The sequence below is a fragment of the Dendropsophus ebraccatus genome, chromosome 15 (assembly GCF_027789765.1).
Source record: "Dendropsophus ebraccatus isolate aDenEbr1 chromosome 15, aDenEbr1.pat, whole genome shotgun sequence".
Lineage (NCBI taxonomy): Eukaryota > Metazoa > Chordata > Amphibia > Anura > Hylidae > Dendropsophus > Dendropsophus ebraccatus.
In genome coordinates this window covers 73,901,675-73,917,328 of record NC_091468.1, presented here as the reverse complement: position 1 = coordinate 73,917,328, position 15,654 = coordinate 73,901,675, and the positions used below count along the sequence as shown (strand labels likewise).

Below are 15,654 nucleotides of genomic sequence, written 5' to 3'. Positions count from 1 at the left end.
ATATATATATATATATACATACACACATACATACACACATATATATATATACATACATATATACACACACACATACAGAGCTGTCTGACACGCACGCACGCCGATTAAACTCCATTAGCAACGGGCCCGAACTCCTCCCACCCATGTGACTGATCACCTGACTATGACACCACGAAAGGTCCTGTTGCTGTGTCGCCTTGCAGAGGCGTGGCTATGACGTCACCGCAGGTCCTTTAGCCCAGCAGGCTGTAGCTGCCACATCTCCTGTCCCGGCCGGCAGTGCTCTGTGAGCTCAGCTGTCGTCATTGTGCAGCGCTGCTTCTGCTGACGTCATGGACTGTGACAGCATGGAGAATGACATCCTGGAGGCGCTGGAGGATTTGGGGTATGGCTCTTCCCTGTGCCGTGTCCTCTGGGCTCCTGTCACCCATGTGTTCCCTGCCGATCTGCAGCAGCTGCTCCCCCAGCCCGATCCCCCAGCCCGCTCCCCCAACCCGATCCCCCAACCTGCTCCCCCAGCCCGATCCCCCAACCTGCTCCCCCAGCCCGATCCCCCAACCTGCTCCCCCAGCCCGATCCCCCAACCTGCTCCCCCAGCCCGATCCCCCAACCTGCTCCCCCAGCCCGATCCCCCAACCTGCTCCCCCAGCCCGATCCCCCAACCCGATCCCCCAGCCCGATCCCCCAACCCGCTCCCCCAGCCCGATCCCCCAACCTGCTCCCCCAGCCCGATCCCCCAACCTGCTCCCCCAACCCGATCCCCCAACCCGCTCCCCCAACCCGATCCCCCAACCCGATCCCCCAACCCGCTCCCCCAACCCGATCCCCCAACCCGCTCCCCCAACCCGATCCCCCAGCCCGATCCCCCAACCCGATCCCCCAGCCTGATCGCATAGCCTGCTCCCCCAGCCTGATCGCATAGCCTGCTCCCCCAGCCCGATCCCCCAACCTGCTCCCCCAGCCCGATCCCCCAACCTGCTCCCCCAGCCCGATCCCCCAACCTGCTCCCCCAGCCCGATCCCCCAACCTGCTCCCCCAGCCCGATCCCCCAACCCGATCCCCCAGCCCGATCCCCCAACCTGCTCCCCCAGCCCGATCCCCCAACCTGCTCCCCCAGCCCGATCCCCCAACCTGCTCCCCCAGCCCGATCCCCCAACCTGCTCCCCCAACCCGATCCCCCAACCCGCTCCCCCAACCCGATCCCCCAACCCGATCCCCCAACCCGCTCCCCCAACCCGATCCCCCAACCCGCTCCCCCAACCCGATCCCCCAGCCCGATCCCCCAACCCGATCCCCCAGCCTGATCGCATAGCCTGCTCCCCCAGCCTGATCGCATAGCCTGCTCCCCCAGCCCGATCCCCCAACCTGCTCCCCCAGCCCGATCCCCCAACCTGCTCCCCCAACCTGCTCCCCCAGCCCGATCCCCCAGCCCGATCCCCCAACCTGCTCCCCCAGCCCGATCCCCCAACCTGCTCCCCCAGCCCGATCCCCCAACCTGCTCCCCCAGCCCGATCCCCCAGCCCGATCCCCCAGCCCGATCCCCCAACCTGCTCCCCCAGCCCGATCCCCCAGCCCGATCCCCCAACCCGATCCCCCAGCCCGATCCCCCAACCTGCTCCCCCAGCCCGATCCCCCAGCCCGATCCCCCAACCTGCTCCCCCAGCCCGATCCCCCAGCCTGATCGCACAGCCTGATCCCCCAGCCCGATCCCCCTAGCCTGATCGCACAGCCCGATCCCCCAGCCCGATCCCCCAGCCTGATCGCATAGCCTGCTCCCCTAGCCTGATCGCATAGCCTGCTCCCCCAGCCTGATCGCATAGCCTGCTCCCCCAGCCTGATCGCATAGCCTGATCCCCCAGCCTGATCGCATAGCCTGCTCCCCCAGCCCGATCCCCCAGCCTGATCGCATAGCCTGCTCCCCCAGCCTGATCGCATAGCCTGCTCCCCCAGCCTGATCCCCCAGCCGGATCGCATAGCCTGATCCCCCAACCTGCTCCCCCAGCCCGATCCCCCAGCCTGATCGCATAGCCTGCTCCCCCAGCCTGATCGCATAGCCTGCTCCCCCAGCCCGATCCCCCAACCTGCTCCCCCAGCCCGATCCCCCAGCCTGATCGCATAGCCTGCTCCCCCAGCCCGATCCCCCAACCTGCTCCCCCAGCCCGATCCCCCAACCTGCTCCCCCAGCCCGATCCCCCAGCCCGATCCCCCAACCTGCTCCCCCAGCCCGATCCCCCAACCTGCTCCCCCAGCCCGATCCCCCAACCTGCTCCCCCAGCCCGATCCCCCAGCCCGATCCCCCAGCCTGATCCCCCAACCTGCTCCCCCAGCCTGATCCCCCAGCCCGATCCCCCAACCTGATCCCCCAGCCCGATCCCCCAGCCCGATCCCCCAGCCCGATCCCCCAACCTGCTCCCCCAGCCCGATCCCCCAACCTGCTCCCCCAGCCCGATCCCCCAGCCCGATCCCCCAACCCGATCCCCCAGCCCGATCCCCCAGCCTGATCCCCCAGCCCGATCCCCCAACCTGATCCCCCAGCCCGATCCCCCAACCTGCTCCCCCAGCCCGATCCCCCAACCTGCTCCCCCAGCCCGATCCCCCAGCCTGATCGCATAGCCCGCTCCCCCAGCCTGATCGCACAGCCTGATCCCCCAGCCCGATCCCCCAGCCTGATCGCACAGCCCGATCCCCCAGCCCGATCCCCCAGCCTGATCGCATAGCCTGCTCCCCCAGCCTGATCGCATAGCCTGCTCCCCCAGCCTGATCGCATAGCCTGATCCCCCAGCCTGATCGCATAGCCTGCTCCCCCAGCCCGATCCCCCAGCCTGATCGCATAGCCTGCTCCCCAGCCTGATCGCATAGCCTGCTCCCCCAGCCTGATCCCCCAGCCTGATCGCATAGCCTGATCCCCCAACCTGCTCCCCCAGCCCGATCCCCCAGCCTGATCGCATAGCCTGCTCCCCCAGCCTGATCGCATAGCCTGCTCCCCCAGCCCGATCCCCCAACCTGCTCCCCCAGCCCGATCCCCCAGCCTGATCGCATAGCCTGCTCCCCCAGCCCGATCCCCCAGCCTGCTCCCCCAGCCCGATCCCCCAACCTGCTCCCCCAGCCCGATCCCCCAACCTGCTCCCCCAGCCCGATCCCCCAACCTGCTCCCCCAGCCCGATCCCCCAACCTGCTCCCCCAGCCCGATCCCCCAACCTGCTCCCCCAGCCCGATCCCCCAACCCGATCCCCCAGCCTGATCGCATAGCCTGCTCCCCCAGCCTGATCGCACAGCCTGATCCCCCAGCCCGATCCCCCAGCCTGATCGCATAGCCTGCTCCCCCAGCCTGATCGCATAGCCTGCTCCCCCAGCCTGATCGCATAGCCTGCTCCCCCAGCCTGATCGCATAGCCTGATCCCCCAGCCCGATCCCCCAGCCTGATCGCATAGCCTGCTCCCCCAACCCGATCCCCCAACCCGATCCCCCAACCCGCTCCCCCAACCCGATCCCCCAACCCGCTCCCCCAACCCGATCCCCCAGCCCGATCCCCCAACCCGATCCCCCAGCCTGATCGCATAGCCTGCTCCCCCAGCCCGATCCCCCAACCCGATCCCCCAGCCTGATCGCATAGCCTGCTCCCCCAGCCTGATCGCATAGCCTGCTCCCCCAGCCCGATCCCCCAACCTGCTCCCCCAGCCCGATCCCCCAACCTGCTCCCCCAACCTGCTCCCCCAGCCCGATCCCCCAGCCCGATCCCCCAACCTGCTCCCCCAGCCCGATCCCCCAACCTGCTCCCCCTGCCCGATCCCCCAACCTGCTCCCCCTGCCCGATCCCCCAACCTGCTCCCCCAGCCCGATCCCCCAGCCCGATCCCCCAGCCCGATCCCCCAACCTGCTCCCCCAGCCCGATCCCCCAGCCCGATCCCCCAACCCGATCCCCCAGCCCGATCCCCCAACCTGCTCCCCCAGCCCGATCCCCCAGCCCGATCCCCCAACCTGCTCCCCCAGCCCGATCCCCCAGCCTGATCGCACAGCCCGATCCCCCAGCCCGATCCCCCAGCCTGATCGCATAGCCTGCTCCCCTAGCCTGATCGCATAGCCTGCTCCCCCAGCCTGATCGCATAGCCTGCTCCCCCAGCCTGATCGCATAGCCTGATCCCCCAGCCTGATCGCATAGCCTGCTCCCCCAGCCCGATCCCCCAGCCTGATCGCATAGCCTGCTCCCCCAGCCTGATCGCATAGCCTGCTCCCCCAGCCTGATCCCCCAGCCTGATCGCATAGCCTGATCCCCCAACCTGCTCCCCCAGCCCGATCCCCCAGCCTGATCGCATAGCCTGCTCCCCCAGCCTGATCGCATAGCCTGCTCCCCCAGCCCGATCCCCCAACCTGCTCCCCCAGCCCGATCCCCCAGCCTGATCGCATAGCCTGCTCCCCCAGCCCGATCCCCCAACCTGCTCCCCCAGCCCGATCCCCCAACCTGCTCCCCCAGCCCGATCCCCCAGCCCGATCCCCCAACCTGCTCCCCCAGCCCGATCCCCCAACCTGCTCCCCAGCCCGATCCCCCAACCTGCTCCCCCAGCCCGATCCCCCAGCCCGATCCCCCAGCCTGATCCCCCAACCTGCTCCCCCAGCCTGATCCCCCAGCCCGATCCCCCAACCTGATCCCCCAGCCCGATCCCCCAACCTGCTCCCCCAGCCCGATCCCCCAACCTGCTCCCCCAGCCCGATGCCCGATCCCCCAACCCGATCCCCCAGCCCGATCCCCCAGCCCGATCCCCCAACCTGATCCCCCAGCCCGATCCCCCAACCTGCTCCCCCAGCCCGATCCCCCAACCTGCTCCCCCAGCCCGATCCCCCAGCCTGATCGCATAGCCTGCTCCCCCAGCCTGATCGCACAGCCTGATCCCCCAGCCCGATCCCCCAGCCTGATCGCACAGCCCGATCCCCCAGCCCGATCCCCCAGCCTGATCGCATAGCCTGCTCCCCCAGCCTGATCGCATAGCCTGCTCCCCCAGCCTGATCGCATAGCCTGCTCCCCCAGCCTGATCGCATAGCCTGCTCCCCCAGCCTGATCGCATAGCCTGATCCCCCAGCCTGATCGCATAGCCTGCTCCCCCAGCCCGATCCCCCAGCCTGATCGCATAGCCTGCTCCCCCAGCCTGATCGCATAGCCTGCTCCCCCAGCCTGATCCCCCAGCCTGATCGCATAGCCTGATCCCCCATCCTGCTCCCCCAGCCCGATCCCCCAGCCTGATCGCATAGCCTGCTCCCCCAGCCTGATCGCATAGCCTGATCCCCCAGCCCGATCCCCCATCCTGCTCCCCCAGCCCGATCCCCCAGCCTGATCGCATAGCCTGCTCCCCCAGCCCGATCCCCCAACCTGCTCCCCCAGCCCGATCCCCCAACCTGCTCCCCCAGCCCGATCCCCCAACCTGCTCCCCCAGCCCGATCCCCCAACCGGCTCCCCCAGCCCGATCCCCCAACCTGCTCCCCCAGCCCGATCCCCCAACCTGCTCCCCCAGCCCGATCCCCCAACCCGATCCCCCAGCCTGATCGCATAGCCTGCTCCCCCAGCCTGATCGCACAGCCTGATCCCCCAGCCCGATCCCCCAGCCTGATCGCATAGCCTGCTCCCCCAGCCTGATCGCATAGCCTGCTCCCCCAGCCTGATCGCATAGCCTGCTCCCCCAGCCTGATCGCATAGCCTGCTCCCCCAGCCCGATCCCCCAGCCTGATCGCATAGCCTGCTCCCCCAGCCTGATCCCCCAGACTGATCGCATAGCCTGCTCCCCCAGGCTGATCGCATAGCCTGCTCCCCCAGCCTGATCCCCCAACCTGCTCCCCCAGCCTGATCGCATAGCCTGCTCCCCCAGCCTGATCGCATAGCCTGCTCCCCCAGCCCGATCCCCCAACCTGCTCCCCCAGCCCGATCCCCCAGCCTGATCGCATAGCCTGCTCCCCCAGCCCGATCCCCCAACCTGCTCCCCCAGCCCGATCCCCCAACCTGCTCCCCCAGCCTGATCGCATAGGCTGCTCCCCCAGCCCGATCCCCCAGCCTGATCGCATAGCCTGCTCCCCCAGCCCGATCCCCCAGCCTGATCGCATAGCCCGCTCCCCCAGCCCGATCCCCCAACACTGTGCACCCCTGTATACACTGTAACCCCGTATATGATATACATTGTGCACCCTGTATTCACCGTACAACCCATATACCATATACACTGTGCACCCCGTATACCCAGGGCCGGCCTTTGGGGTGTGCGACCTGTGTGGTTGCACAGGGCGCATCACTCCTGGCCAGCTGGGGGGGCGCTCTGACAGACAGACGTTCTATCTGTCTGCCAGAGCGCCCCCCTAGCTGTCCACTCACCCTCCGAGCACAGTGGTTGTTTTGGGGCACTCCTAAAGACAGTTCCGGGTAAGCCCCGCCTCCCGCCGATAAGCCCCGCCCCGGCATGTACCGCGAATACGGCCTCTCTCCTTGCAGAGTGCACTCTCCTTGAAGTGTGGCCATGACACTATCTGTGTCCCCCTCCCCATGTCCTCCTCTGTGCCTCCTCCTGTCTCCTTCCAGCCCCCCATCTGTATCTCCACCTTACCGACCTCCATAGTGTTATGTGGACACTGATGTGGTTGGGGATCTCAGACATTAGGAGGATTGTGCAGCATTAGAGAAACATGGCTGCTTTCCTCCAGCACACAGCGCCACCCCTGTGCACAGGTGACACCAGGTATTGCAGCTCCCTCCAGTCTCTTCTCTGGGGCTGAGCTGCAATACCACCAACAACCTGGAGCGGTGCTGTTTTATTTTTAAGCAAATTAAATGAAATCCTTTGATGTTTCTCACAGCTGAGGGTTTGCTACGAGTACGTGTACTCTATTCCCTGACAGACAGCAGAGATACTGGAAAGAACTGCAACTATTAGAGAGTTCCAGAACTTTTCATACAATAATCCCTTTAATTCCCCTCCGACTTGGGGAGTCTTTGCCGCAGTCACTCGTGACCCCTCGGTGACTCTCCATTTGGAGTCATCTTCCTGTACGGCGGTGGCGGCTCCCAGGAGCAGAGGTACCGAGTAGCCAGGACGGTTCCCCGAGGAGCCAGGGGGGGGACGATACTGAGTGCTCACTGATTGGACACCAGGAGCGGCGATCTCCAAGGCCTGATGATAGACATGGAGGTCACACAGCGCCGTTTCTAGGTTAGGGGCTCTCTGTGTTATGGCGGGAGTCTGTGCGCCATGTTATCCTGTATGTGCTGAAGCCGCAACGTGTCTGCTGTGGTGCTGATACAGTATCTTATACTCAGTATGATGGAGGTCACCCAGCTTTCCTAGTATCTTATACTCAGTATGATGGAGGTCACCCAGCTTTCCCAGCATCTTATACTTAGTATGATAGAGGTGACCCAGCTTTCCCAGCATCCTGTAGTCAGTATCATAGAGGTGACCCAGCTTTCCCAGCATCTTATACTCAGTATGATGGAGGTCACACAGCTTTCCCAGTATCTTGTAGTCAGTATGATGGAGGTCACCCAGCTTTCCCAGCATCTTATACTCAGTATGATGGAGGTCACCCAGCTTTCCTAGTATCTTATATTCAGTATGATGGAGGTCACCCAGCTTTCCTAGTATCTTATACTCAGTATGATGGAGGTCACCCAGTTTTCCTAGTATCTTATACTCAGTATGATGGAGGTCACCCAGCTTTCCTAGTATCTTATACTAAGTATGATGGAGGTCATCAGCTTTCCCAGTATCTTGTAGTCAGTAGGATGGAGGTCACCCAGCTTTCCCATTATCCTGTACTCAGTATGATGAGGGTCACCCAGCTTTCCCAGTATCTTGTAGTCAGTATGATAGAGGTCTCACAGCTTTTCCAGCATCTTGTAGTCAGTATGATGGAGGTGACCCAGCTTTCCCAGCATCTTGTAGTCAGTATGATGGAGGTCACCCAGCTTTCCCAGCATCTTGTAGTCAGTATGATGGAGGTCACCCGGCTTTCCCAGTATCCTGTACTCAGTATGATGAGGGTCACCCAGCTTTCCTAGCATCTTGTAGTCAGTATGATGGAGGTCACCCGGCTTTCCCAGTATCCTGTACTCAGTATGATGAGGGTCACCCAGCTTTCCCAGCATCTTGTAGTCAGTATGATGGAGGTCACCCGGCTTTCCCAGTATCCTGTACTCAGTATGATGAGGGTCACCCAGCTTTCCTAGCATCTTGTAGTCAGTATGATGGAGGTCACCCGGCTTTCCCAGTATCCTGTACTCAGTATGATGGAGGTCACCCAGCTTTCCTAGCATCTTGTAGTCAGTATGATGGAGGTCACCCAGCTTTCCTAGCATCTTGCAGTAAGTATGATGGAGGTCACTAAGCTTTCCAAGTATCTTATATTCAGTAAGATGGGGGTCACCAGGTTTCCCAGCACCCTGTAGTCATTATGATGGTCACCCAGCTTTCCTAGCATCTTGCAGTAAGTATGATGGAGGTCACCCAGCTTTCCTAGTATCTTACACTCAGTATGATGGAGGTCACCCGGCTTTCCCAGTATCCTGTACTCAGTATGATGAGGGTCACCCAGCTTTCCCAGCATCTTGTAGTCAGTATGATGGAGGTCACCCAGCTTTCCCAGCATCTTGTAGTCAGTATGATGGAGGTCACCCGGCTTTCCCAGTATCCAGTACTCAGTATGATGAGGGTCACCCAGCTTTCCTAGCATCTTGCAGTAAGTATGATGGAGGTCACCAGCTTTTCAGCATCTTGTAGTCAGTATGATAGAGGTCACCCAGCTAAATAGGTAGTGTAGATTGATAGGTAGATACCTAGATGGATAGATAGATAGCAAGCAGATAGTCCACGGCACTCACAGGGTTAACGGTGAAAACGTTGGTGATTTATTAAATCTTCATAGCACAGCACATCAATAAGACACGACGTTTCGGTAACCTCTCGTTACCATTACTTGATAATGGTAACGAGAGGTTACCGAAACGTCGTGTCTTATCGATGTGCTGTGTCCTGAAGATTTAATAAATCACCAACGTTTTCACCGTTAACCCTGTGAGTGCCGTGGACTATCTGCTTGCTATCTATACACGATCCTTGGTCAAGATCCAGGACCGCTGGCACCCATCTTGAACTGTGAGCTGTGCTGCTTTGGACTTTTCTGTTTTCTAGATAGATAGATGGATAGATATAGAGGTACAAAGAGAGATAGATAGATAGTTAGTCTATGTTACTATTGGGGATACCAACAGGGGGGGGGGGCGTTAAAAGAAAGTTTCGCACAGGGCACCATCTACCCTAAGGCCGGCCCTGCGTATACCCCATATACATCGTGCATCCTGGATACACCCTACACACCATATACACTTTGCACCCTGTATACCCCATATTCCCCGGGCACCCTGTATACCATATACACTTTGCACCCCATATACTATTAGAACCCCCAATGTGGCCCTAGGTTACAAGCCCCTGAGCACCGATCCACCTGCCCCACCCACCGAGCTCTGATCCACCCAACCCACTACACTGATAATCATTAAAAGGGGCGGGGCAGACTGGATCGGCTCTCTGGGGGCGTGGTGGACTGGATCGGCTCTTTGGGGGCGGGGCAGACTGGATCAGCTCTTTGGGGGCGGGGCATTGCTACAGACCTGCTGATAGTTTCCCTTTAAAGTGATTTGTGGAGATCCGTGCAAAGAGAGTAGTGTAACACTGTACGTGTACACTTCCAATTGGAGCTTACCATGGCGCAATGAGGTAAAGGAATACGTATATACCAAAGGTAGATTTTATTTGCATAACGGGCAACGCGTTTCTAGGCTTCGGAGCCTCTTTATCAAGCCAAAGAGTAGTATGCATGGGTAAAATGACAGCTCGGCGGTATTTAAAGACAGAAAGCGCGCCAAGACACAGTCAAGGGCGGAGCTAGCTGTCAGTCAACTACGGACAGCAGATCACTAAAATACTAAACTATATAAATTCATACATTAATATCACTAAAAACCATACATTAAAAAAGACAGTGTTCTTCTAATGTGTGAAAAGTAAAAGAAAAATATCTGTTAGATAGTTTTAAAAGTTGAAGCGGTCACATGATGATCATGTGATCGGGACGTCAGTAAAATGTCGGACAGCGCGAGTGGCTAAGTATTGCAATATAGCGCCTGAAACTGTGTGAAATAAGGAGATCTGGGTGTGAAATAAGGAGTTTTAGGTGTGTATGGGGAGGTGAGGTTATATAAAAGATACATAGCTCGCTGCATACTTGGCGCATGCGTACTGATGATATATTGAGCGCACGCCTACTTGCAGATTGGAGATCTGGGGTCATGCCAAGGGATGTCATATGCGCGTGCGTACTGGAGATAAGGGTATTTACCCGAGCAATAAGCACGTGACATATGTATGCTGTAAAGACTGGAAGGGGCGGCAGAGAGGTTTCTATTCCAAATGATATATGGTTATATATGAGAGTAGCGTGGGAGCAGGCGATCGGTCATAATATGTGTCAAGCATAATACAAACATATAATAGACGGAAAGAGTATAGGTACTATACCAAGTATGTAGATAAATATATACAACATTTATATATTCACATGGCGTAGCACTTATACTGAACATATATATATATACACATCACAATGGGCTAAAATAAGGAATGGCCATGTGTAATATGTGTAGTAAAAACGGAGAGATCGGCTGGTGGTTATGGTGCATAAAAGGGGACATTTAGATGGTCATTTCATTTGCCTCATTTACACCTTTGGGCACAAGGGAATCTAGTTTAAAAATCCAATACATTTCTCTTCAGGGTTTAAAGGTTTGTGTGGAATCTATATTATAGCAGCACTTACATCTGGAAATATCCCATTTTTGGCTCCCAAGGGACTCGCCTTGTGATGGCTCCATTTCATTCATCTTTCGTAGTTTACTGGGAGCAACGATACTTTGGAGGGTCCTGGCGAAACAGGAGGCTAGGTCTCGGGGGAACGCACTGTTGGATATGGGGATCATTTAGCAATATGTTCCAATGGTTTTCTAAGATGTTTTCAAGTTTTTTCCGATTATTATTATTATACGTAGTTAGAAAACAGGTGCTGAATTTGTCGTTACAGATGGGACCCATTGCTTGTGTTTTAGGCTGTAAACATTCGATTTGTGTTAGCGTACTAGCTTTATTATATGCTCTTGAAACCCCACTTTTAGGATAACCTTTCGCCATAAATCTGGAAAACAAGACATTGCTTTGTGTTCTATAGTCTGAATTATTAGTACAGTTGCGTCGTATCCTTTTAAATTGGCTGAAAGGGATGTTGTTCTTCCAAGTGCTAGCATGTGCGCTCTGGTCATTTAAATTACTATTACTATCAACCTTTTTGAAAAATGTCTTTGTGATGATTTTGTTGTCTTCTATACTAATATCCAGATCGAGATACTCTGTGTGGCTGGGAATGTTAGGCCCCACGTATTTTCCTTTAGGCCTGATATGAAGCAGTTAGCCTCTGTTTCTCTGCCATTCCAAATGATGATCAAGTCATCTATATATCTCTTAAAATATACAATCTGAGTCTTCCAAGAGGTATTTTGGTGTATAAAAACTCCCCCATATAGAGGTTGGCATAATTCGGGGCGAAACGTGTGCCCATAGCCGTTCTTCATGTTTGCCGGTAAATTCGGCTTTCGAAGGTGAAGATATTGTGCGTCAATATAAATTTTATCCCATCCACGACAAATAGTTTCTGTAGAGGATGCACGTTGGTATCATTAGCCAAGACATCGGAAATGCATTTGATTCCTTGATCATGAGGTATATTAGAATATACGGCCGATACATCTAGGGTGATCCAAAGGTAGCTGGGCTTCCAGTGGATCTTCTGTAATTGGCGGAGGAGTGTGGTGGAGTCTTTCAAGTAAGATGGTAATTGTAGAACAGATTTCTGAAGTAGCAGATCTATGTAGTGAGATAGGTGACTGGTGAGGGATGAAATACCTGCAATAATGGGGCGTCCAGGGGGATTATTGGGATTTTTATGCATTTTGGGAAGATGATAGAATGTAGCCAGACAGGGTTCGGATAGAAGTATATATTTTCTCTCTTTTTCACTCAGGATGCCATCATGGGATGCTTTTTCTATTAGGTCTTTAAAGCGTAACTATAAAATATTTTGACCATTCAGTATTAGTTAGCTTAGGTCATGATAAGACTTTTTGTAATATACATTAATAACCCTTTAAGGACATGGCCCATTTTCGTTTTTACGTTTTCGTTTTTTCCTCCTTGTGTTTAAAAGGTCATAGCACTTGCATTTTTCCACCTAGAAACCCACATGAGCCCTTATTTTTTGCGTCACTAATTGTACTTTGCAATTACAGGCTGAATTTTTGCATAAAGTCACTGCGAAACCAGAAAAAAATTCGAAGTGTGGTGAAATTGAAAAAAAAAACGCATTTCTTTTATTTGGGGGAAATGTGTTTTTACGCCATTCGCCCTGGGGTAAAACTGACTTGTTATGCATGTTCCTCAAGTCGTTACGATTAAAACGATATATAACATGTATAACTTATATTGTATCGGATGGCCTGTAAAAAATTCAAACCGTTGTTAACCAATATACGTTCCTTAAAATCGCTCCATTCCCAGGGTTATAGCACTTTTATCCTTTGGTCTATGGGGCTGTGCGAGGTGTCATTTTTTGCGCCATGATGTGATCTTTCTAACGGTACCTTGATTGCCCATATACGTCTTTTTGATCGCTTTTTATTACATTTTTTCTGGATTTGATGCGACCAAAAATGCGCAATTTTGCACTTTGGGATTTTTTTGCGCTGACGCCGTTTACCGTACGAGATCAGGAATGTGATTAATTAATAGTTCGGGCGATTACGCACGCGGCGATAGCAAACATGTTTATTTATTTATTTATTTGTTTACTTTTATTTAAAACCTGGGAAAAGGGGGGTGATTCAGACTTTTATTAGGGGAGGGGGCTTTTTACTATTAACAACACTTTTTTTTTTTTTTTTACACATATACTAGAAGCCCCCCTGGGGGACTTCTAGTATATATACTTTGATCTCTCATTGAGATCTCTGCAGCATAGATATGCTGCAGAGATCCATGAGATCGGCACTCGTTTGCTTTCGGCTGCTGCAGCCGAATACAAACGAGTGCCGAGCCGAGGACGGCGCCATCTTGGACGCGTCCCCGGCCGGCATCAGTAACGGAGATCGCTCCTCCGGGACAAGGTCCCGGAGGAGCGATCTCCCCCACTAGACACCAGGGAAAGGTTGCCTCCGGTAATCGGAGGCAGCTGTCAACTTTGACAGCTGCCTCCGATTAGCTAATTAGCGGGCACGGCGATCAGACCGTGCCCGCTAATAGCGGCGGTCCCGGGCTACACGCGGCACCCGGGATCGCGGCACTTCAAAGCGGGGCCGCCGCGCGGCCCCGCTTTGAAGTGCAAGTGAGGACATAGGACGTACCGGTACGTCCTATGTCCTTAAGAGGATAACCTTAAATGAACAGGTTTTTAAATACATAAAGCGAAAAGTCCCCTCAGCGCTCTCTTTGGCTCTTAGTTATTTCTGCAATCCTGCTGGACACGCCCCTCCCTGCAGATCCGTCCTGAGTGTACGGACTGTGACAGCAGCATCAGATAACAGCCCTGACACAGACATAAATAAAACCTCCCCCCCCTCCCCCACCTCCTAGCAGCACGTTCTCCCCCCTCCCCTCACAGAGATCACATAGCAGAGCTGAGGGTGTGGTGTGTGAGGAGCAGCGCAGGGGAAGAGCTGGATGGAGGGACAAGTGTATCCAGTGCCACCATCACTCCAATGTACTGCATGAGTCACTGAGGGGAGGACTACAAGTCCCAGCACAACACAGCTGTAGTCCTTCCATAGTCCATATAACATTCACTATCAGATGTCTGCAGCAGGTGCCCCCCCCTCATGGCTGACATTATCCTACAGTGTAATGAGAGCAGATGACTGTATCTAATCCCACTGTGTGTGATACCATCTGCTGGGGCTCTATCTGAGGCCACTGTGTGTGATACATCTGCTAAGGTGCTGCTCAGTGAATGGAGGGACCCAGCCAGGGAGATGAGGGATAGGCCACACCCACTTTCAGTCAGCCAGGGAGATGAGAGAGGCCACGCCCACTTTCTCTCAGCCAGGAGAAAAATTCATTTATTCCTCTGAGCCAAACAACTGGGGATATCTCAGCGAGCGTACACACTATCAACACAGTTTAGGGCTCTTTTTAAAGGGTAACACGAGGGCTTTTTATTTGAGGAATTTCATTTTTTGGCTACTGAAATTATAGTTACACTTTAAGATCAATCTTGTATTCAGATGTGGGATCAGAGGGTAAGACTTCATATTAATTTTCAACATTCTATCAGATGAAAATTACTATGAAGTCTTACCCTCTGATCCCACGTCTGAATACAAGATTGATCTTAAAGCGTAACTGTCATTTCAGAGCCATTTTTCTGAAAACATTAAATATGAACAGTACAAGCAATTTTAAAGAAACTCTGTAATAGGTTTTATGTACTAAAAGAGTTTCCTTCTGTAGTGAAAAAGCAATGTCCCAGCCTCCCCCCTCACATCAGATGAAGCAGGATTTCTGTGTCTATTATGTGGCTATGGAGAGGGGAGGGGCTGTTAGGAGTGAGTGAGCACGGAGCAGTCCTGCACAGCACAACACCCTGCAATCTTCTCTCAGTAAGTTCATAGATAAGCACTGACCTTTTTTTGTCACCTGAATTTAGCGTTTTAGGTGCCCAGAGAGTCTACAAACAGCTGACCTTCATGTCACCTCTTCCTGCTCCCTCATCTCCCTCGGCCCCCCCCCTTCATAGGCTTACAATGGAGAGAGCAGAGCCCGTCTTCACTGGCTTCTCTGTAATGAAGACATGTTTGCCTGATAATGCACAGATAAGAAGTCAGGGGGGGAGGCTGGGAGATTGCTTCTTGAGGACAGAAGGAGGCTTTTTTGGCTGATGAAACCTATTACAGAGTTTCTTAAAATCGCTTATACTACTGATTTCTGCAATAAAAAAAACATGACAGTTACGCTTTAAAGACCTAATAGAAAAAGCATCCCATGATGGCATCCTGAGTGAAAAAGAGAGAAAATATATACTTCTATCCGAACCCTGTCTGGCTACATTCTATCATCTTCCCAAAATGCATAAAAATCCCAATAATCCCCCTGGACGCCCCATTATTGCAGGTATTTTATCCCTCACCAGTCACCTATCTCACTACATAGATCTGCTACTTCAGAAATCTGTTCTACAATTACCATCTTACTTGAAAGACTCCACCACACTCCTCCGCCAATTACAGAAGATCCACTGGAAGCCCAGCTACCTTTGGATCACCCTAGATGTATCGGCCGTATATTCTAATATACCTCATGATCAAGGAATCAAATGCATTTCCAATGTCTTGGCTAATGATACCAACGTGCATCCTCTACAGAAACAATTTGTCGTGGATGGGATAAAATTTATATTGACGCACAATATCTTCACCTTCGAAAGCCGAATTTACCGGCAAACATGAAGAACGGCTATGGGCACACGTTTCGCCCCGAATTATGCCAACCTCTATATGGGGGAGTTTTTATACACCAAAATACCTCT

The 15,654-nt window shown here is 54.6% G+C and overlaps 1 protein-coding gene across 1 annotated transcript in view; it reads left to right on the top strand.

Annotated features, from left to right (window-relative positions):
* Positions 1 to 224: 224 nt before the first annotated feature.
* FAM98A (family with sequence similarity 98 member A) overlaps positions 225 to 15,654 on the top strand; it is a 35,432-nt gene continuing 20,002 nt past the window's right edge. The window contains exon 1 of the mRNA XM_069954345.1: positions 225 to 385. Within this exon, the coding sequence (XP_069810446.1) occupies positions 333 to 385 (53 nt within the window). The 5' untranslated portion in view covers positions 225 to 332. The remainder of the gene's footprint in view (positions 386 to 15,654) is intronic.